The 21,388-nt window shown below is 47.8% G+C and overlaps 1 protein-coding gene across 12 annotated transcripts in view; it reads right to left on the bottom strand.

Moving 5' to 3' along the window:
• Positions 1-4,485: 4,485 nt before the first annotated feature.
• The window catches only part of SGMS1 (sphingomyelin synthase 1), a 267,166-nt gene continuing 250,263 nt past the window's right edge, over positions 4,486-21,388 (bottom strand). For all 12 annotated transcript variants that reach the window (XM_059397416.1, XM_059397415.1, XM_059397413.1 and 9 more), the window contains 3 exons: positions 10,198-10,351; positions 6,799-6,965; positions 4,486-6,210 (listed from right to left, as the gene is read on the bottom strand). In XM_059397416.1, coding sequence (XP_059253399.1) covers positions 6,031-6,210; positions 6,799-6,965; positions 10,198-10,351 — 501 coding nt within the window. In that variant the 3' untranslated portion in view covers positions 4,486-6,030. The remainder of the gene's footprint in view (positions 6,211-6,798; positions 6,966-10,197; positions 10,352-21,388) is intronic.

Below are 21,388 nucleotides of genomic sequence, written 5' to 3'. Positions count from 1 at the left end.
CTCGTCTGCGTGCCCCCCGTCACCCTACGTTACACTGCCACATGGGTCACCTGCAGTGATGGCCCCATGGTTCATGTTCTTTCAGGAAGTGCCCCGGCTATGTGACCATGACTTGTTACGTCTCCCTGAGCACTAGTGCAGCTTAGACGCCAACTCTTTTTTTAAAGATTTTATCTATTTATCTGAGAGAGGGAACACAAGCAGCGGACAGTAGGAGAGGAAGAAGCAGGCTCCCCATTGAACAGGGAGACAGATGTGGGGTTCAACCCCAGGACCTGGGATCATGACCTGAGCTGAAGGTAGTCGCTTAACGACTGAGCCACCCAGGCGCCCTGACACCCACTCCTGAGAGAGGAGTTGGACAAAGCCCTTGGTGTGAAATAAAGTACATACAATACCTTGGTTGAAGTTCTTTGTAGACTACGGACCGGGACAGCTATAAGAACTGTAAGAACAGCTGTAAGAACACCACCACTTGCCCTATTTTCCTGCTCACACTGAAAAAAAATGCTTTGAGCCACCAAGTTAAGCTATTTAGAACTTATCTTAGTCCAAGTCAAAAAGAGAGAGAAGAAAGAAATTGACTGATTCAACAGAACATACTGTAAATCCTTTGGCAAAAAGAGACCAAGCATTCTGGACTGTAGGCACCTGACACTTTCTCAAAACATGCTGATGTTCCTAGTAAGCGATTATATTTGTTGCTAATACACAGTTTATTTGTTACTAACCAGATCTTTCCCGGGTACCAGCCCGGGACAGGCAAAAGCACTCTCAGACAACGAACCACAAGAGCAGTCTTTAGAAAGGAGAGAGAAAGTCATTCAGGTTCCTCCAGATTCTGGGTCTGCTTTAGTGCTTGTTGTGTCCCAGGTCTTCTGGGCTGTTGGGGGGCAGGGGCAATGGAGCACGTGAAGGGCTCTGGCAAGTAAGCTCACAGTTCAGGTATTTGAATGTACCCCCAACATTCCCCAATCCAGTGTCAGTTGCCTTCATGTTCTTCTGGACACTCTGTGTGTTGAGAGTTGGAAGTCATTAAGGCAGACTCTAACGGCCACTTCTATTTTTAGTTCTTCAGTTGTCATTAGGACACCAATTTCTATGTCCAGATGTTAAAGGCCCTCCTCAGACAACAGCTTACTCGTTGTCTTCCAAACTGATTTAACAACAAAAACTGGGTCACCAAGGGCTTCTGGTTTCATCTTCAACAAGCAAAGAGCTTTGGAGTCAAGTCACCACTCTCATCCTTACAACTACAAAAGGCTGGACGAACTTTGCAAAACAGGACTTCTTTTTGGAGCCATCAGAGGACTGGGGCCAACAGAGCCAATCGCCACTCTCCAAATCTGGAGAGACAGGAGTATCCAGAGTCACAGCCGGGATTTGCTGACATGGGGCCGAAGCCAATGAAACTAAAACACTTACTAAAAACACTTACACCATAACTTAGATTGACTATCGTGAAGGGGAGAGGGGCAGGCAGGAGTCAAAAATCCTCATAAAAATTTGGACTCCCCCCAAATTTATCTACTAATAGCCTACTGTTGACCAGAAGTCCTATCAATAACAAACAACTGATGAACACATATTTTGTCTATGTATAAAGCTTAGAATAAAGCTGGAGAAAAAAATATTAGGAAAATCATAAAAGTACATATATAGTAATTGATTGAAAAAACCACAGAACCTGCTCAGTCCAAACCCCTATTTTCAAGGATCAACTGTGTTATCAATTATACTTTAAATGTGACAGGTCTAAATACACCAATTAAAAAGACAGAGACTGTCAGAATAGATTAAAAATGGGAAGCTGGTTATCTGCTATATATTCTGTCTATAGGAAATCCACTTTGTAAAGATCCAGAGAGTTTAAAAATAAAGGGGTGGAGAAAGATAGATACCATGCTGAACACTCATTAGAAGAAAGCTGGGGTCGTTATTTTAATTTCAGACAAAGCAGACTCCACAACAAGGAATATCATTAAGAATAGAGGACAGAGCGATAAAGGGGTTAATCCTCCAAGAAAACACAGCAACTTTAATGTATATGCATCTAACAAGAGAGTGTCACAAAACACCAGCTTCTAGGCCACCATGGGGCTGGGAGGGGACTCTGGGCGGGTCCCTCCTGGGTGTCTGAGCCTTCCCTTGTCCTCACCTGGGATGCCATTTTGGCCCCTCAAGCCACTCCCTAGACATCCTTCGACACAGGATCCGGGACACAGGAGTTAGCATAGGCCTCTGAAGTTGGACCCTCTACTTCTTTAACTTTGAAAAACATGGGAGTCCATCTATCTCGTCAATCTCTGTCTTCAAATCTTTAGTAAACCTGTCCCAAGAATTCTCAAGAGACTCTCAAATCTTGGCACTCATCAACCATGAGGCAATGATGGAATAATGAATGGCTGAGTACTATTCCTGCTGATCGGATGTCACACGTACGCTGTGAATGGTAAACCAGAAAATCTCAAGGGCATCTCTAATCCTGTCACATGCATTTTCTCAATTGCTAGATGCTCAACAACACTAGTGCCAGGCCAACACTAGAGAACGCAAAGGATTTCCCACATGTGCAACATACACATTAGCTCTTGTGATAAACCCTCCCTCCCCGTCTTCACCAATGGTAAGCCATGGCCGCCCGCACTGTCCTTCTGCCACTCTCCCCACAATTCCGACCTTCCTGCTCCCTCCTTCCAGTTTCCTGCAACCTCCCTTCACTATGTGGGTCACTCACAGACCATACCCATCTCTGACCTCAGCGGGCTGGAGTCTGGATCTAGCAGGTTATTTAATTTTGTGACTTCTACTGAACCAGCAGACAGAGGAGAAGTTCAAGGTCCTGATAAGCAGAATATCAAGTCTGGATTTGTTCAAGATAAGTTTCCTGACCAAAGGGAGAGGGGGGAAAAAAAAAAAAAAGACTTGTCAGTCAGCATCAGCATCCAACTCTTGGTTTTAGCTTAGGTTGTGATCTCGGAGTCATGAGATCAAACCCTACACTGGCATCCACGCTCAGTGGGGAGTCTGTTCAAGATTCTCTCTCCCTCCGCTCCTCCCTGCGGCACACTCTTTCCCTAAAATAATCTTTAAAAAAAAGAAGAAAGGATATCAGCATCCAAGGGATCCAAGTAGCATATTCTATACCCTAGTTATGCCAATACCTGGTTGATTCTTTTTTCTTTTTTTAAGGTTTTATTTATTTGACAGAGAGAGAGAGAGAGATCACAAGTAGGCAGAGAAGCAGGCAGAGAGAGAGGGGGAAGCAGGCTCCCTGCTGAACAGAGTCTGATGTGGGCCTTGATCCCAGGACCCTGAGATCATGACCTGAGCTGAAAGCAGAGGCTTAACCCACTGAGCCATCCAGGCGCCCTCCTGGTTGATTGCCTGTATAATGAAGGTCAAATGAAAGCTAACAGGGATCCTCATTTTATCTTATAAAGTTTATGAGCTATTGATTACATTTATCAGGTATTTGGGATCCAAATAAACCATTTAGCAGTTAAGAAATCAGTCTCTCAGCTTGTGATGTGAATTTCCTACAATGTGGTTCATAGTAAGAGGTGACCCGCTTGGCTTTACCAGGGTAAGCACCGATTCTCTCACTGCTGACCCTGACCCTATAGAATTTATGAACACTCACAGTATTTGTGGGGAGTACAGGGTGCTGGGGAAAAGGTAGAAACCAGAACTCCAATCAGTCCCCTCCTGCAAGACGGGGTAATTACTACTAACCTCATGGTTTTTGTCAGGCTTATACATGTAAAATGTCCTCCTCGTAAAGAGAGCCAAACAAAGGAGCTACTGTCCAAGAATTGGTCTTAGCAAATGGAAGGACAAAAACGCGCATGTCCGCAACCAGACAAGCATTATCAAGTGGACTATGATTCCCTAGAACACGAGATTTCTCTGTCCTTCCTGGATCTACAGATGGGGGAGCCACGGGATACGTCCATTCATGAACCAGGGCGGTCAGGCATGAAGTTCTTTAGTACATAGGTAGGATACAAACCTGTGGTCGTCATTTTTTTTTTAACTACTTGATTCAGGAAGAAAAGATCCAATTTTTAACATGTCCCAATACTTCATTTTCATTCCTCAAGTTTCCTTCCCCTTTGATACGCCGCACCTGCTTGACAGTCAAGGTCAGGGAAAGGCTGTACCAGCGAAAGACCCATCCCAGAATTCTGGTCAACAGGCCTCCCCAGAGGCCATCGTGCGTTCTGACAGAGCCACACGTCCAGAGCTCCGCACAGGAAACCTCATCAGCTTGACGTTGAATTTAACTCACCTTCCATTCTGTCTACGTATGTTTGCAAAGACACGAGTACGCTTTCAGAAACCTTAAGGGGATAGAAACAGAACTGCAACAGGCCCTGTCTCAGAATAAACCCTAGATCCAAAATGCAGCATTTTATCTCTGCTTTAATGACTCTGTCGACGACTTCCAGGAAGGATGTGAACACATGAGAAATAACAGCCATCTATTTTAAGTATCAGGTTTTATTAAAAAGTGCATTTTGATTAATTTATGATCTAGGTAAGCCGTTAAGATATCAGTGTACTCTCTGGAATAATAACTTTACAAATATTTAAAACAAACAAAATTTTAAAAGCCTTTTTTATTTCCTTCACCATTATTGTTTTACAATACAAATATCACCTTGTGAATTCACAAAAAAACCCTACGGAAGATAATTCTGCCGCGTAAAATACAGAATGGATATATATACTTCTTCATTCTTAAAAAACTATTTTGTTCTCCACATTGGCAAGTATAGAAGAGAATACTTCCCCAAACATACTCATGTTGGGAGTAAAACTTCGAGTTACATGCAGTTTCTGCACAAATATGTTTTAAAGAAATAGATCTCTGTTTTGTTGTTCACCAACAAAATTGTCAAGAGAGTACGGATAACTAATTTAGAGCTTTCAAGTTTTAGGTAAGTGATCATTTTCAAAACTCTCTTTTTAAAAACAAAGTATTCATGGCTGTTTTCATTGTATAGTTAAAATCGAACTACCAAATAGATGATAAAATAATTTAAGTGGTATACGTGTCATTGCCACCTGCTCACAATATGGGAACAGGCTCTGACTTTCTAATTGACTCCCCCATTCTCTAATTCATAGCGATTTAAAAACCATAAGCAGTCTTCTGATTTAATTTAGCTATAAATGCAAAATTTAGTAGTGTATACATACATTTATATTTCCATGGAATATTTATTTTAAATAAAAACATTTAAGATTGCCTACTGACCATACAATCAAGACAAGAAAGGCACTATAAACATAGACAAATTTCTCTCCCAAGAAGCATTTTTAAATTTTAACTCTCTTCTCTCTGACATGTAAAAATCTTTAAATTTGGTTTTCATAACATTATTTTGAAAAATAAAGTTAGGAAATACTTAGAAAATCGCTTTATAACAGAATCTTTTTTTTTTTTTGCACTTTTTGACACACTCTCTCTGCTGATTTTTACAAAACCCAAAGTTACCGAACCTTTCTGTGTCTGTCATTTTTATTTGAATATCGGTGCAACAGGTAGAAAGATTTCAGAATCGAACCCCATTCAGGTACTTAGAAACCTTCATAGAGACATTTGCTAGAAAATGGCTTACAGCCCAATCTTTGGGGCAAGAGATATGAAAAGTATGTTTTCCCAAGAAAATAATACGCTTTATTTCCAGATGTGCCTGGAAAGACCAGAACTGATGATATAAAAGCTTACATTTATGCTGTTGCATCATATACAAAGGAACATGGTGGTCGCAGGTTATGGAAATCCCAAACTTATGAACAGGAAGATGTGTACAGTGCATGATAGGTTAGATTTTCTTTATTGTTGTCCAACGCAGGTCCTTTGGAGAGAAAAAAAGATCACAGTGCTGACCAGGTAACTCAATAGGTTAAGTCAAGGGAACTGCTGAAGGAGAACGGGGTCAGGGAGGTGTGTTCATGGCATCTTCTCTTGTGCAGTTCTAGCACTTCGGACAGCTCCTCGCTTGCCCGCGTCAGGCGCCGTTACGTGTCGCTCACCAAGCGGCTGTACTTGACTTGCCTGCCGAGGTGGACGACCGGCCAAGGGAAGGGCCAATGGTACGAGCGAGGCACGATTCCTTGGACATTCTTTTCAAAGTACTGGAATGGCCTGTACCACCACACCCTAGCCAGGAGGTTCATCTGGGTAGCTTCTTTTAGCACCTGGGAGAAGGACAGGAAACCCAAGTCAGGGGCACACGCCACTGCCCCAGCCCCAAGAGGAACATGCATGCTCCTAACCACCCTCCACCTGGAGTCTGGAAGGTCCCTTTTCAGGTCGCAAAGGACCCCAGAGCCGCCCCATGTGCCTGGTGACACAAGCACATCGTCACGTGCACTCTGCTAACTGGGCCCCAGCCCAGCAGGAGAACAACGCTAATTGTGCGAGTGCACGGACAACACGGGCCTCACGCCATCTCATAGCCAGTCAGGGTTTCGGTGACTTTCCTGCGATGGACGTTCTGTACTCAGCTGGAGGGGGGATGGAGACTGGGTGGGCACAGCTGAGACATTTGTCCGGGTTGTGGTAAGACGGGGCATTGCGTTGGAAGGACGCCATATCTGTGGTGCTACACCCACACCTTCCCTGGTCACTTTTTATATTCCAGTAGGCCGGTATCAGGAAGGATGACCCCACCAGAGATACCGACCCCTCAGAGAGAGACCAACGCTTGTCTGTAGATGGCACATGCACCACTGGGCCTGGGGGGTGGGCAGGGAGGCTGCGACCCTATGAGAAGGGACACTCACTTGCTGATTGGCCATCGTGTGGTACCACCAGAAGAGTCTCGTGGTGATGTAGTAGGCCACCACCACGTCCACAGTGTAGTGGTCGTGTGCCAAGAGGATGCAGAAGATCCCAACCACGCTGAGAAGCCAGCAGATCCAGTGGTACCACCAGAGTCGTCGTGGGGAGTCTGCGAAGACAAGACATTCACGGTGGCCCCACTGTCCCAGCACCGCTAAGGGCACCCACCCCATTACTCAGCAACGTGGACCTCTCCTTCCGGAAACACATCATGTGGCAGCAAATCTAAGGGCTTTTGCTTCTCTGTAACCAAGGCAAGAATGGCAGCCGCGTATTTTCTGATTTGACCAGACTGTAATTGCTTTGTATTATCATAAATACAGTTTAAAAGGACAACAGACAGAGGGCGCCTGGATGGCTCAGTGCGTTAAAGCCTCTGCCTTTGGCTCAGGTCATGATCCCAGGCACTGGGATCAAGCCCAGCAGGTTCTCTGCTCAGCAGGGAGCCTGCTTCCTCCTCTATCTCTCTCTGCCTGCCTCTATGCCTACTTGTGATCTCTGTCTGTCAAATAAATAAATTAAATTTTTAAAAAAATCTTAAAAAAAAAAAAAAGAGACGATAGGAAGATACATCATGCTCTATCCAAAAAAAAAAAAAAAAAAATCCACTGGCATTTAAGTCACTTTACTTGTGAATAATTTGGAATTAACACTCTCAAGAAAAATCAGTACCATTGGTCCGGAGATCCTTATATGGGGACTAGGCAGTCAGGATTGACAGAACTGTCTTATCTGCTTTCCAAGCTCTGGGACCATCCCCTAACCTGGAGGTCTTTGAGATATCCATTTCTCAAATGGGAATAAGAAAAAATCCAGATGCCTGGGGATTTGGGTCCAAGTGCCTTCAAGGCAGGGCAGGGTCAGATAAACACCTGTCCATACCCTGATTTGGAAGCCCCCTGGTGGAAGCGTCAGTATCTCTACAAGCGCAGGCCTTCCAGCCTTGTATTCTTGAAGCATGGGCTGAAGAGGGTCTGATGTTTTATGCACAAACATCATCTGCATGTGATTTATCCTCCCGACCCAGGGGGAGAAAGTTCACATTTACTGGATTCTTATGGGGTCCACGAACTAGTCCTCCATTTAACCACTATTTACCAAGCATCTTCTATGTGCTTGGGACGGAGATGCTCTAGCTACGGAGATAAACGAACAAAACAGGCCAAGAACCTGCCCTGTGGGCAGATCCGTTCCCAGTAGGGAGGAGAGATGATACAGATTAATTACAGTAAATAAGTAAATTATACGCTATGTTAGAAGGTGTGAAATACCAAGAAAAAATTAAAAAGCTAAACAGGAGAAGCAGGATCAGAAGCAGAGAAGGGGACGGGAGGTTTGCAGCTTTAAAGGGAGTGGCTAGGCAGGGGCTGTCTGTATATGCTCTTATCTTCATTCCTACCACCTCTCCTCTCCCTCAGCCAGAGTGGCTACCAGTAGTTCATTCTCAAGTCGAGGGAACCAAGCATTAGAGAGGTCAAAGGTGGGCCCCAAGGTCACAGAGCTCATAATAGCACCAGGACTCAAAATCCATGATTGTGACACCTGCCCCCCACCCTCCGGTCTTCTTCCCAGTCTCCCAAAAGGGCACCCTGGGTTTCCTTCAAGGATAAGGCTTAGCCTCTACTGCAGTGCAACCAGCAGGGGGCAGGAGCGCTCCCCCCAAGTGCTTACACCAGGCCTACCGGCCCCCACTTCCAAGGCCAGCTCACCCCCCACCCCCCCACCCCCCCTCCCCCCGCCACAAGGGCAAGATGGCGCCTTGAGGGTTCGAAACAGAAGCTGTGAGGATTGGTCACATGCCAAGAGTAAGCAGAAGAACACCTACCCCGTTCCCTCTCCCAGTGCCCTGAAGCACATCTCCTGCCCTATCTTCCCTATCTCAGTTTAAGACCAAAGCTGGCCTAGGGCACCTGGGTGGCTCAGCTGGAGAAGCGTCTGCCTTCAGCTCAGGTCACAATTCCAGGTCCTGGGATCCAGCCCCATGTCAGGTTCCTTGCTGGGAGGGGGAGCCTGCTTCTCCCTCTGCCTGCTGCTCCCCCTGCTTGTGTGCTCTCTCTCTCTAATGAATAAATAAAATCTTAAAAAAAAAAAAAAAAAAGACCCAAACTGGGCTCTTAAGCCTTGCCTCTTCAGTGGTTTCCCGTGGGCTCTCCGCTGACCTTTCTTCATTCCCTCCACATCTCACCAGCGCCAACACCAAGGGGTTCAGGACACCCCACGTCTTCCCTGGATTACGGCAGCAGCCCGTACCCCATTCCAGCCCTGCTCTCCAGCCCGGCACCCGTCCCAGCAGAGGATCCCCCTTCTCTGAGGGAGAAATGGGACGGCATGGCCACTGTGTGTGAAAGAACCAAAGTTCAGACTCCTTCTCGGGGTTCAAGGTACGCTCCGTTATCTGTTTCCTACTGATCAGTTCATCTGTGGCTTCTCACTACTACCACTGCTCTGAATTCCAACCACACCAACGCTCTGAACAGTGCCACACGCTCACTCCCAAGACACGTCCAGACTGCAATGTGTGCGTCCCTCCTCCGAGGTCTGGCAGCTCGGGTCTCCTCACTACTCTTCATGGAAACTGCCTAATGCTCATGGAGAGACAGTTTTTAACAGTAAAATACTGAGAACACCTGCAGTTTCTACAAGGAGAAAAATAAACAGCCCGTGGTTCGTTAGGATGAGCCAGAGCCTCATGTCCCACCTACATCACCGCAGCCAAGACAAGTGAAGAAAGACCAGAAAGGACACAATACCATCAAGCAGATGTGACAAACCATCAAACCATGACACACAAGCACCAAAACATGATGGAAACGACAGAGGAAAACAGGAGCGGAAGGAACGAGAGACCATCATCACCTAGTTACCTTCTACTGGCTTTTTAACGGGTGAAGCGAAACAAATGGCAAATGCCGCTGTTTATTAAGTCTGAGCAGTGGGCGGGGCATGGTATTATTTTTTCTATGTCTCATAATAAAATATTTTAAGTACTTTTTTAAAGGGAATTTCTCATTCAGTGCCTGCCTCAGTTAGTGTCCCGACCCCACGGCTTCTATGGGGGACGTCACTATGCCCCTCCCGTCCCTGCGCTTAGTAGGGAGCCAGGACCTTGAGAACATCCAACCCAGCCCAACACTGGCTGCCTGTGGTCCCAGGAAGATGTCCTTCTTGCTCCTTCCAGCAGCTGGAATGCACCCCCAATGTTACTCTGACACCTGAGGGAACAAGTCACCCCCTCCAAACACAGACAGGTCACTCTGGGGACCACTGTGGGGACACGAGGGGCTGGCCTCCCACAGGAGACTCCACAGAGACCAGGGGAGATGGCAGGGGTCATGACTTACACTCTTTGATAAATAAGTAGGTGAGCGTGAGCATGACAGTGTGCCCGCTGTACAGGTAGTCCCCACACATGTTGTGCGAGCCGGTGATGGACAGGCCGCCGCCAGCGATGAGCTTCATGATTCTCCGCAGCTGCGCTTCCCAGTCTCCAAAAAGCTGGTGGGAGAAGAGAAAACAAGACTCATTACTGGTCTGCATGGAAGCGTACCATGATGGCTACCGTCAGGAATTAGGCTTCGTGACACGGTTATTTCTAGTCAGAAATACAGGATGTGGTCTCTGACTTTGTTCTCCTGGCACAACCTTGGGAATTTCCTGACATCAAGGTGTCTTTCTTCGGTTACTCCCCACAAGCCCCTTTCTGCACATCAGCGTGCACATCAACGGGGTGACTCCAAGCCCCCAAGAAGGGGGGCTGGATGCCAGCAGAGCCGACCAGACCACCAGGGGGCTGGACCTCCAAGGAGCGGGGAGGGGCTGGAGGCGGAGTTGGTCACCCATAGCCAAAGGCCTCCTCCACCCGGCTTACAGAATGAGCCTCTACAAAAACCCAGAAGATGACGGTTCAGAGAGTTTCCAGGTTGGAAGAGTCAAGACATAGGGGTCTGGGGGAAGCGGTGCATCCAGAGTGCAGAAGCTCTGAACCCCTTCCCATACACTTCGCCCAGAGCATCCTAAGTCACATCCTCTTAAAACACACTGGAAATCCGGTAAGTTAACATGTTCTCCTGAGTCCTGTGAGCAACGTTTAGCAAATTAATCAAACTGGAGGAACCTCCAATGTATAGCTGAGGGGTCAGAAGCCCCAGGGACAGCCCAGACTTGGGACAGGTGTCTGAAGCAGGAGGCAGGGACAGTCAGTGTGATATGGAGCTCTGAGCCTCTGGGACCTGATGCTAACCCCGGGGAGGCAGCTTCAGCTGTCACAGAAGTGCCCAGTGTGGGTGCTGAGCACAGAGGAGACACCCAGGAGCTTCCTGCCTTCAGGAGCTCACACCGATGGACACAAGACCCCCTGTGAAGTCTGCTGCTCAACATCCGCTGTTCTTCAGACAGCACTTAGGAGGGGTACAGGCCTTGGGATGAAGCAAGTGGCTTCAGAACATTCCTTAGAAGCTACTAGCACTTTCTACAGCACATTTCAGCAGACACTAACTCAACTTTCAAAATCACACTGACAGAGGGAGAGTCACTGACGGATATACTACCAAAAACATCTGGGAAAACGTCCGGTACTTGGCTTGGGGACAACTGTTCCGCTCACTCAGCGGGAGCGCTGGAGACTGGAGCCCTCATATGCAAGAAGACTTCGGTTTACGATACTCGGTGGCCCAATGGAGACACGGGACTGAGGTGGACATGCGTTCAGTCTTCTCACGTAACGTGGGTAGAATTGCACGTTCTTCCCTTTCCGTGAGAGTGAGAAGAGTTCACACATAACCCACCGGTCTCCGGCACACGTCTGGGCCGCACAAAGGAGTTGTCAGTGGCTTCAACGACTCACTGCAGTTTTTATTTGCTCTGTCGAATGAAATGTGTGCTTGCCTGTATTTTATGCTTGTCAGCACACTTTTTAAAAGTCTGGTTAGTTGCCCAATTTGATGACCATGATCTTTTCCAGCATCTCACTGATGGTATTCCAGGCTTTGGGAAATATGTGTTTTATTACAATTTCCCTTTAACAACATGTATCCGGATTTCGAGTTAGGAGGGCAGGTCAAACACACCCCACAGAAGGTATGGATTTCCACATCCAGAAGGTCAATGAACGTGCAGTTCGACAGCAGCAAACAGACCTACCGCAGGAGACCCTAATGCCTCCAGAAGTTAAAAACAAGCTTCAAGCAAGCACCAGGAGTTAGGCTTTTCCCAAAACAATACTGGAGAACAGAAGGTTCTGGAAGAATGCCCCCAAATTCTGGGGGACAATGATTTCCAACTTAGAATCCTATACCCAGCCATATTATTAACTGGCCTTACAGTGAAGGATAAATCAAAGTTGTTTGTGCACACACAAGATTTCACAGTATCTACCAACTACGGACTCTTGTTTTCAGGGAATTACAAAGATATGCTCGGTAAAGCAAAGGAGTAAACGCAGAAAAAAGAAGAGACAGGACCCACTGGAATGTCAATGAGGGGAGAGCCGAGGGGCTGTGAGCACGGACAGCACAGGGGTCAGGATGGGAGGGTCATCCTTGGGGAGGCGACACCAACAGAGTGTTGTCAACCCTTGCCTCCAACAGCCCTCAATGAAGAGCCCCCACGTGGCAATGACTGTGCACACAGACCACTAAAAAAACAAGAAGCAAGACAATCAGTAACACTACAGGAACAGAAAGTGGGCAGAAAAGTAAGTACAGGAACTGCATAAGTAGCCAACAAAGAGCATTTACACACGAATAGTGCAAGCACCGACTGAGTATGGAGCTAAATCGGAAGAGAAAACTAGGGGCGCCTGGGTGGCTCAGTGGGTAATCCTCTGCCTTCTGCTCAGGTCACCATCTCAGGGTCCTGGGATCCAGCCCCACATCAGGCTCTCTGCTCAGCGGGGAGCCCACTTCCTCCTCTCTCTCTCTCTGCCTGCCTCACTGACTGCTTGTGATCTCTGCCAAATAATTTTAAAAAAAAAAAGAGAAAAGAAAAGAAAAAAAAAGAAGAGAAAACTAGATGGGGAAGAGGGGACAGAAGTGTGATGGCCCGTGGGGGGACAGGGCAGGGCAGAAAAGGCGCCGAACTGGGGCTGGGGCCCTGAGGAACCTCAGTCCCGGCCTTCTGCGTAGGTCAGTTAAGATTGCCACCAGAAAAACAAACAGAACTACCACGTCACTTACACGCGCACACACACACGCACACACGCACCTGTAAGAGTGAAAAAATATGAAGGTAACCACTACCAGATTCAGTTAAACGAGCTGCAAGTGCGTTAGGAACATGGGCTGGAGTTGGGTCAGGGTTGGGGGGGCGGCTAATGTTTTTCCTAACAACTTCTACAGAACCATTTTATATTTTAGATTGTATACATGTATAAACGTGCTGACATTTTTTTAAAGTTTAGATTGAAAGTTTGGCCCAGTTCTGTCACAACAATGGCTAAAGAGGAGAATGATGGTCAAAAAAGCTTAGGCAGCTTTTCATTTTATATTATTTTAGCCTATCCTTCTAAAACTCTGTTTGTTACACTAGAAATCCTGTTTTCAGGTACCATCACCCCATAATGTGCGCTCCCGTTTTAGCATGAAAATATTTGAGGGGAACCTGTACGTGTAGGGAAGAGGGAGACGTTATAAGTAAAACGTAACACCAAGAAAAAAAAAAAACCCAGAAATTAATGCTGCATTTCTTACAAGTGCCCTTAAAACTCCTAAGCTTTCTTTTAAAACTATCCTTTCATGTCGGTCAAGTCTCTGTGAGAGGGCCAGTCTCTTTAAGCTTAGTGGGCAACAGGAAAAGAAGACAGGTGGTTATAGCCATCATTAAAAAAATTTTAATGATGTTTAAAAAAGCAAACTAAAAAACAAACTGCAAAACAACGGCAGCAGAAACAAGTTACCATCTTTTCCCTGTGCATCACACACATAAATCAAGTGAGAATCAGACAGGTGGGAAACACAGTTATCAGTGGACAAAGGGGTATGAGCCGCTGGAGGCAGATAAGTCTGTCAAACAAAGAGAAATACAAATGGACACTAATGGGAGCTCACTGTTCCCATGCCAAGTTAGCGGAGCTCACAGAAGCCGGCCACTGCGGGGGCAGCACAGGGTCACCCACCTCAGATGGGTGGATGAAGAGGAGGGGACACGCTGGCTGGGGCTGCCAGAGACTCACGGGAGCAGGCAGATGGGGCTCACCTGCCATTCAGCAGTGTGAGCCCCGGGGGCTGGACCAGTCTAAGCCACAACCTCCTCACCCACAGCCTGGGGACTCACAGCTTTATTATGATTGACGAAGTCTCCCGCAAAACTCATCATCGTATCGACCAGCAACCTGAAAGGCACGGCCTGGGAGCCCCATACACGGCACGGCTTCTAGGAGTCTGCCTCCAAGATACGACCTCAAACAGGAGAGAAAGCTTTACGCACAAACACTGTGATACTATTTATAAAAGCAACAAACTGGAAATAATCCACCCAGTAAAAGCTATTAACTAGCTGACCCCTGGCTAGTCCAAGCCCAGGCCCTGCCCATTCTGAAAACACCAGGAGTCCCAGGAAATAACTCTGGGATACACAGAAATGTACAGAATCTCTGGGGATGCACTGGGCTTGCACTACAGGGACTCAAAGGCACTGAACTAGGCTGTACTTGCCTTTTTTTTTTTTTTTTTTTAAGATCTTTTATTTTTCATTTGAGAGTGAGGGAATGCGCATGAGCAGAAGCAGCAGGCACAGGGACAGGAAGGAACAGACTCCCTGCTGAGCGGGGCTTGATCCTAGGACCCTGGGATCATGACCTGAGACAAAGGCAGACGCTCAATGGACTGAGCCACCCAGGCCCCTGTAACTGCTTAATAAGTTATGAAAGAGTAAGTTTACAATGCCTGTCAGTAGGTGTATTTCACAAACATTTTCTCCTATTGAGGACAGCACAAGACATTTGGGATAATCAACTATGTTTTTTTAAAAAGTCTAGAATGTACATTCCATACGTTCACAGGTTTGCAGAGAAGATGGTAAAATTCCTCCCAGTCTCTGTCCCCAAGGGACTTCTACTCCTGCTCCTTGGGCTGGAAAGAGACGGACTGTTTTGGAAGTCTGCCGTTCTGCGGTTCAGGTGGCCTTGGCGTGCAGGCGGGACATATGGGAGGAAAAAATAGGAAACTCATGGCTTATCTCTCCCACTTCTCATTTTAGTTTCCTTCCCCAGTCTGCCTGCTACTATCTTTCAGAGTCCTCAAAACACTGCTCCGTACATTCTGCCTAGTGGTTTTGACTTGGATTCCAGGGGCAGAGCGTGGAGTGTGCGCCACCACGAGTCTGGCTATAACACCCCCCTCCCCATGAGAAGGCTTCTGAATGTTCACTTATGAAAGCAGAGACATTCGATAGGACAGTCACATGATCACTTTCTTAGTGGACACTACAAAGCTGTGAAAGGAGATCTCAGATCTATACCACTACATGAATTATGGTCTCCTAGGGACAGAGAAAGGTCAGTTTTTGGTAAAAATCAAGCCATTTTCTTCAGTATCTAATGAATGGCTCAAAAATTAAGTAAACTGGCCAAATGCTTAAGCAAGAACAAGGCAATGAAAGAAAGCCTAGGCAGGAGAGGCTTCTTACCAACACAGACCACTAGAGCACAGTTAGAAATTGGGGAGCCTTTGGTTTGTAAAAACAAACAAAAACATAAAACCCCCCACAAAACCCAGTGTTCTCTTCAGTGCCGAGTAACACAGCACACTGACGGTAACTCGGTTTGCAGATGGCCCCGCGGACTGCATGTGGAGAGCAGGGACACGCAATGAGCTTCACCTCCTACTGGCCCCAGAGGGGAAACCTGGAGCCAAAACCCATCCAACCACGCTGCATAGATCAGTGTGGCTTTGGTACAACTGTGATGAAGGGTTAAAGGTGAGCCATGGAGCACTTTCCATGTCCCCTCCCTACCCCTTCCCCAGCAGCCCTGGGAGGTCAGCACAGCTGGTCCTATTCCCTGGCTCCTGAGAGCTGGGGCTGGGAAGGGGACCCAAGGTCCCGGACACCATCTGCGAACCTCTGCAACACTGTACCCCACCCACACCCTGTCGGGCTACCTTCATCTCCCCAGCTTGCACCAACCAGGACTTGGATCTACATGAAGTAACTTCCTGGAGCAGCCTGGGACTTCACAGAGGTGACATCCTGCTGTCATGCCCCACTCAACAGTCACAACCAGGCAGCTCTCTCCCCAAGTACACATTCATCCATTCAGTGAATCCACCTGCTATCACCCAGGCAAGGAACTTTCTGTCTTATTCCTGAAGAACAACCTCACCGCCACACAGAAATCTATCTGTGCGCAGAGAGCTGCTCGGAAACAGGCAGACGGCAGTCCGCACCCGCTAAGGAACCCAGCCTCGAGGAACAGAGGGACCCGTGGAACTCCACGTCCAACCCGCCCTGAGCAGCCTGCCATGGAAAGGCACACACTGCGTGCTGCCCTCACGGGACAGGGAGTGTGTTCATGAGCCGGACAGATGCTCTGGGGACCACAGCGGCCACATCATTTCACACCTGTGCCTCTCACCAGCTCTCAGACTGCCTCACTCTTGCCTGTCAGGGAGTGGTGGGGTGGTTTTAAGTTAGAAAACATATCAGCTTTTGCCTGTACAGAGACTCCAACTTTACGACAGTTTTCCCATGAATTCTCTCGTCCTCTCCTCCCAAGGCTGTCAGGTGGTTGGTGCGGAAGTTATGTCCATTTTACAGATAAGCAAATAAAGAGAGAGGCTCTTTCTCCATTTCATGCAGTGAGTCGCCCGGGATCAGATCCAGATCCTTCCTCTCACCCCAGCAAGCCTGCCTCTGCGTCCCAACAGAGAGCCCGCTGTTGCTGCAAACGCCTCACCAAGTGACGGAGGCTGAAGGTATCCCCAGGCTACTGCCATTCTCCCGAAATCCATCCGCTTCACAGGCATCACTGAGATGCAGGTGCACACCACTATTTGGTAATGATCCGCCCCCCCTGCCCCCTCTCGGCCCAACCCAACCACTGAGTGGTTTTTTTTTTTTTTTTTTCCTTTTAAAAAACTTCCCCATTCCTACAGACGTTATTCTCAGGGAGCTCTTTCCTGCACCAATGATGCATTTCCCACCTCCTCAAACAAGGTGCTCCCACCTGAACTTGAACTCGGCTTGCTCTGCTCTGCCCCATGCTCCAAGTGTCTCCAAGTCTGCTGTCGGGGAGCAGCGAGGAGCGCACAGCCCACCCAAGACACAGGTCAGGCTAGAGCGTCCAGGGGCTCTGGACAAACGCTCTGCCCATTCTAGCTTCCCATTTCTCCCACCTAGGGGGTGGCAAGAACCACGCCCCCCTTCCTCGCCCTCAGCCCTCACCACCCAAAGTGACTGCTGACATCATCAAGCACTATCCCATCTGACGGCAGCAACCCAACCCCAAGCCCTTCAGGGAGCGCTCCATGCCTGGTAGCCAGCACGGGAAACTGGGACGTGCTTCCCAAACACGTGGCCCTCCCGGATTCTCACCCGGGGTCACGAGAAGCTTTTCTGAACTCCTCCTCCATGTGGGAACTACCTCATTCCTGGGAAGATTTTGTCTCACCCACAAATATCATATTCACATCGACTGGTCTGAAGTACAGAGATTTCACCGCAAACATCCTCTTCGAACTCATACATGCAAGTTTTAAAACGGCTTTTCCCTCCATTAAGCCGCGAAGGAGTTCGCTCCCTGCAACCTCTCCACAATCAAAGGCATCCATCCACTCTTCTACTAGGCTGGCTTTGTTATTTGGGGGAGGGATGTCTCTACAATTATCAGCCATGAAACACTAATCCCCAACCAGCCTCCCTTCCCCTCAGCCTCCGAGTAAAACCTTTAATATTTTTTTCAAAGCTTCATGAAATCTCAAAGTTGGCTATGGATTTCCATTCATCCAAATTCCTACCTGTCCTGTTAAAGAAATCCAGCACTGTAGAAAGGCATGATTACCTCTTTAACAAAATTATCTTTGCTTCTAGTGTTGAGAGATCCTTTCATCCTACCTGTTCATGAAGTAAAAGTTTACAAAATTTTAAATTTAAATGTAATTTAAAAAATTGAAAAGAGCTCCCTCAGATTTTTGTTAGGAAACTTCTGGATCTACTGGGTACAGATCTTCCTCAACTTGATGGTGTCAAAACCCAATAAACCTATAGTGAGTTGAAAATAACCTAAGTCAAAAATACATTACATAACCAACCCAGTAAAGCTCATGGCTCAGCCTTGCTGACTTTATTTTAGATTTAGTTTAACTTTTTTTTGAATTAATTAATTAGAGATTGAGAACAAGAGGAGGGAGGGGGAGAGGGAGAAGCAGACACCCCACTGAGCAGGGAGTCCAACGTGGGACTCGATCCTGGGACCCCAGGATCGTGACGTGAGCTGAAGGCAGAGGCTTCACCGACCAAGCCCTGCTGACTTTAAACATGCTCAAAACGCTCATGTTAGCCTACTGTTGGGCAAAACCATCTAACACGAAGCCCAGTTTATGACCAAGTGCTGACTGCCTCACGCACGACACTGAAGATGGTCCCCTGGCAAGGAGCAGAGTGGCTGCCCAGGCGCCACAGCTCCAGCCTCACCAGAAAGGATTGCCAGCCCAAGAAATGACATGCATTTCACGCAAGCTGAGGCACGGCTTCCACTGAATGCACATGGCTTTCCCAGCACCGCAAGCATAGAGCCACCATGGGTGGGCATTGCCTGCACAACGAACGGCCCCAGACCCTTCACTTGGACTCAACAATTATCAGCATTTTGTCACATTGGCTTTCTTTTCCCTCTCCTCTCTCCTGGACTAGGTGAGGACAAGCTGGATATACTAGGATGCTTCACCCCATATGTAAAAGCAAGGACGTGGTCTTCCGTGGCCACAGGCCTCAAGATGTAACAAGGAGCAGAGGACCGCAGTCTGCAGACTCAGGCTCCCGAAGGTCTCAGCCCGTCCTTCAAAGCATCTACGCCCTGATCCAGGGTCCAGCCAGAGAACACATCTCAGGGCTCCTTGACATGGAGCCTTTGCTTTTAGACTCTGATATTTTTGAAGAGTCCATGCTAGTTTCTTTATAGAATGCCCCTTGATTTGGTTTCATTGGATTGTTTCTTTGAGCTCAAGGCCAAGTTGATGTGGCTGGCAAGAAATGGTGGGTCCTCCTTAGCATATCGCATTGAAAAGCATCGTGATGATACCATTTGCCTGCAACTGGTTTGGTCACTTGGCTGTGGGGAGCACCTGCCAGATTTCCCCACTATCCCTCTATAATTAATCAGCAATTTGTGTGTGTTAGAGCTCGATGCAGGGCTTGATCCCAGGACCCTGAGATAATGACCTGAGCTGAAGGCATAGGCTTTAACCCACTGAGCCACCCAGGCACCCTAATTTGTGTTTTTCTTAATGTACGTAAATATGATGCCTCCAACCTTTGACCCAGTGGCCTCGGCACCCATTCTTGGTTCCTGTTGGAATTACTACTGTAGTCACTGCAAATAGTAATTCTCTGTTTCTACTATTTCTTTTCCATCTAGGAGCTGCCCTTTTAATTTTTAAAAGGTTTTTTTTAACTAATGTACTATAATCAATTACTGCCATTATCTCACTAGGATCCTCCAACCATCTCAAAGTTGGCCGGTGGGAACCTGCCCAGGAAGAAATATGGCTTCTGGGCAAACGCCTGGGCCGGTGGTGTCCAGGCAGCTCCAGTGCCCCTCCCTCAGGATGCAGGTCCTGCCGTCCACCCACTTGCGGGTGACACACGGGTAGTGCTTCACAGAGAATGTCCACACCACCATCTCCGAGGCTCCTGAATGCCTACTGGACGCTTTCTGACTCTGATGACCTCCTCACACGTGATGGCTGCTGCCATGTTGGAAACCTTTGTCCCCTGCCCCACGTCTCCCAGACACGGCCCTCTATGCCCTGTCCGCACCCCCATGCCAGTGTAGCCTCATCTGCCTCCCTCACACACATAACAGAGAAGCAGCCCAGCTCCTTGCTGCACTGCTTGAGAACCCGTGGTACCTGGGGAGCAACAGGCCAGTGGAGGAGCATCCCTGAACCGATGCCATCTCCCTCTCCCACCCTGGCTCCCTCAGGAAGACTGAATCCAACAGTGCAACAGGGATCACATGTGACAGGGAACAGGAACACAGGATTTGGCATCACTGTGCGGTCCTCCATCCTCCCTCTGGTGTCCTTCCCGTAATGTCCCTTCTAAGGGACACACGTGACCCCAACCTCCTCCTCTTTTTCCTCCTCCAATCGCTCCTGGCTTCCTGCAGCCTACAACTTACTAAGGGTGACAAGACCCTTTCAAGTTTGCCCACACATGCCTCTCTGGCTTTAGCTCTGGCCACTTGCCACAGAATCCCACACCGGGGTCACTCCCTTCCCTTGACCCACTCCACACCCTTCCTGTTCTCCCCACTCCTCTACTCAACTCCCCCCGGCAAACTCCTGCTCGTCCCTCTGAGATCTGGCTCAGAGGGCATCCCCTCGGCACAGCCAACACCCAGCGGTATCTGCCACTTTCCGGGGGTGCCACATGCGGTCACGGGCAGGGCTCGGCAAGTCAGAGAGATCTGCTGGGTCACGGGTCTGTCACGGCATCTGGGTGCCCAGGAGGGGGGACACCTGTGGTATCAAAATCTGTGGATCCTCAAAATTGACCCACATAAGGCAGATTCTCTAGAAATACTCGCTCAGAAGATAATCAACCTGCTTGGGCATCATCTACAATCTCCCTGCCGTTGGGAGAGTGAGTCCCCCTGGTGATGGCCCTTCAGTAAAACCATTTGGGGTGCCAGGGTGGCTCAGATGGTTAAGCATCAGACTCTTGACTTCTGCTCAGGTCATGATCTCAGGGTCGGGAGATGGAGCCCTGCATCAGATGCCGCACTGGGCATGGAGCCTGAGAGTCAGGGAAACAAAACAAAACAAAACAAATTTAGAAAGTTGGGGCGCATGGGTGGCTCAGTGGGTTAAGCCTCTGCCTTCTGCTCAGGTCATGATCTCAGGGTCCTGGGATCGAGCTCCGCATCAGGCTCCCTACTCAGTGGGGAGCCTGCTTCCCCCCTACAGCTCTCTCCGTCTCTGTCTCTCTCTCAAATGAATAAATAAAATCTTAAAAAAAAAATTTAGAAACTTGAAGGTTTATAAAATCAGGTAAAACTGTATGTATCAAGTGTAAACTATAAGGAAACAGGAATAACTGTACAAATAGCACGATCAGAAATGCGGAAGACAAATGTATACATACAAAGGACAAATATACAGAAGCATCAACAGTAAACAGGGCCATGAGTGACGGTAAAAATTTTCCTCTTTTTATATTTTTTCACTGTATCTATAATAAATCCGTAGTTTCTTTAAAATGGAAAATATAATCTTTTTAAGAAAGAGAAAAAATGATTTCGCATATTTCTATTTATTTTTGCCCCTGGAAAAAGGAAGAGAATTGTGGAGAGAGACAGAAGAATGTGAAGAAGAGGTC

This window comes from Mustela nigripes, chromosome 4, assembly GCF_022355385.1.
Source record: "Mustela nigripes isolate SB6536 chromosome 4, MUSNIG.SB6536, whole genome shotgun sequence".
NCBI classification, from domain to species: domain Eukaryota; kingdom Metazoa; phylum Chordata; class Mammalia; order Carnivora; family Mustelidae; genus Mustela; species Mustela nigripes.
The sequence above is the reverse complement of the archived record's forward strand: the minus strand, read 5'-3'. Positions and strand labels throughout refer to the sequence as shown.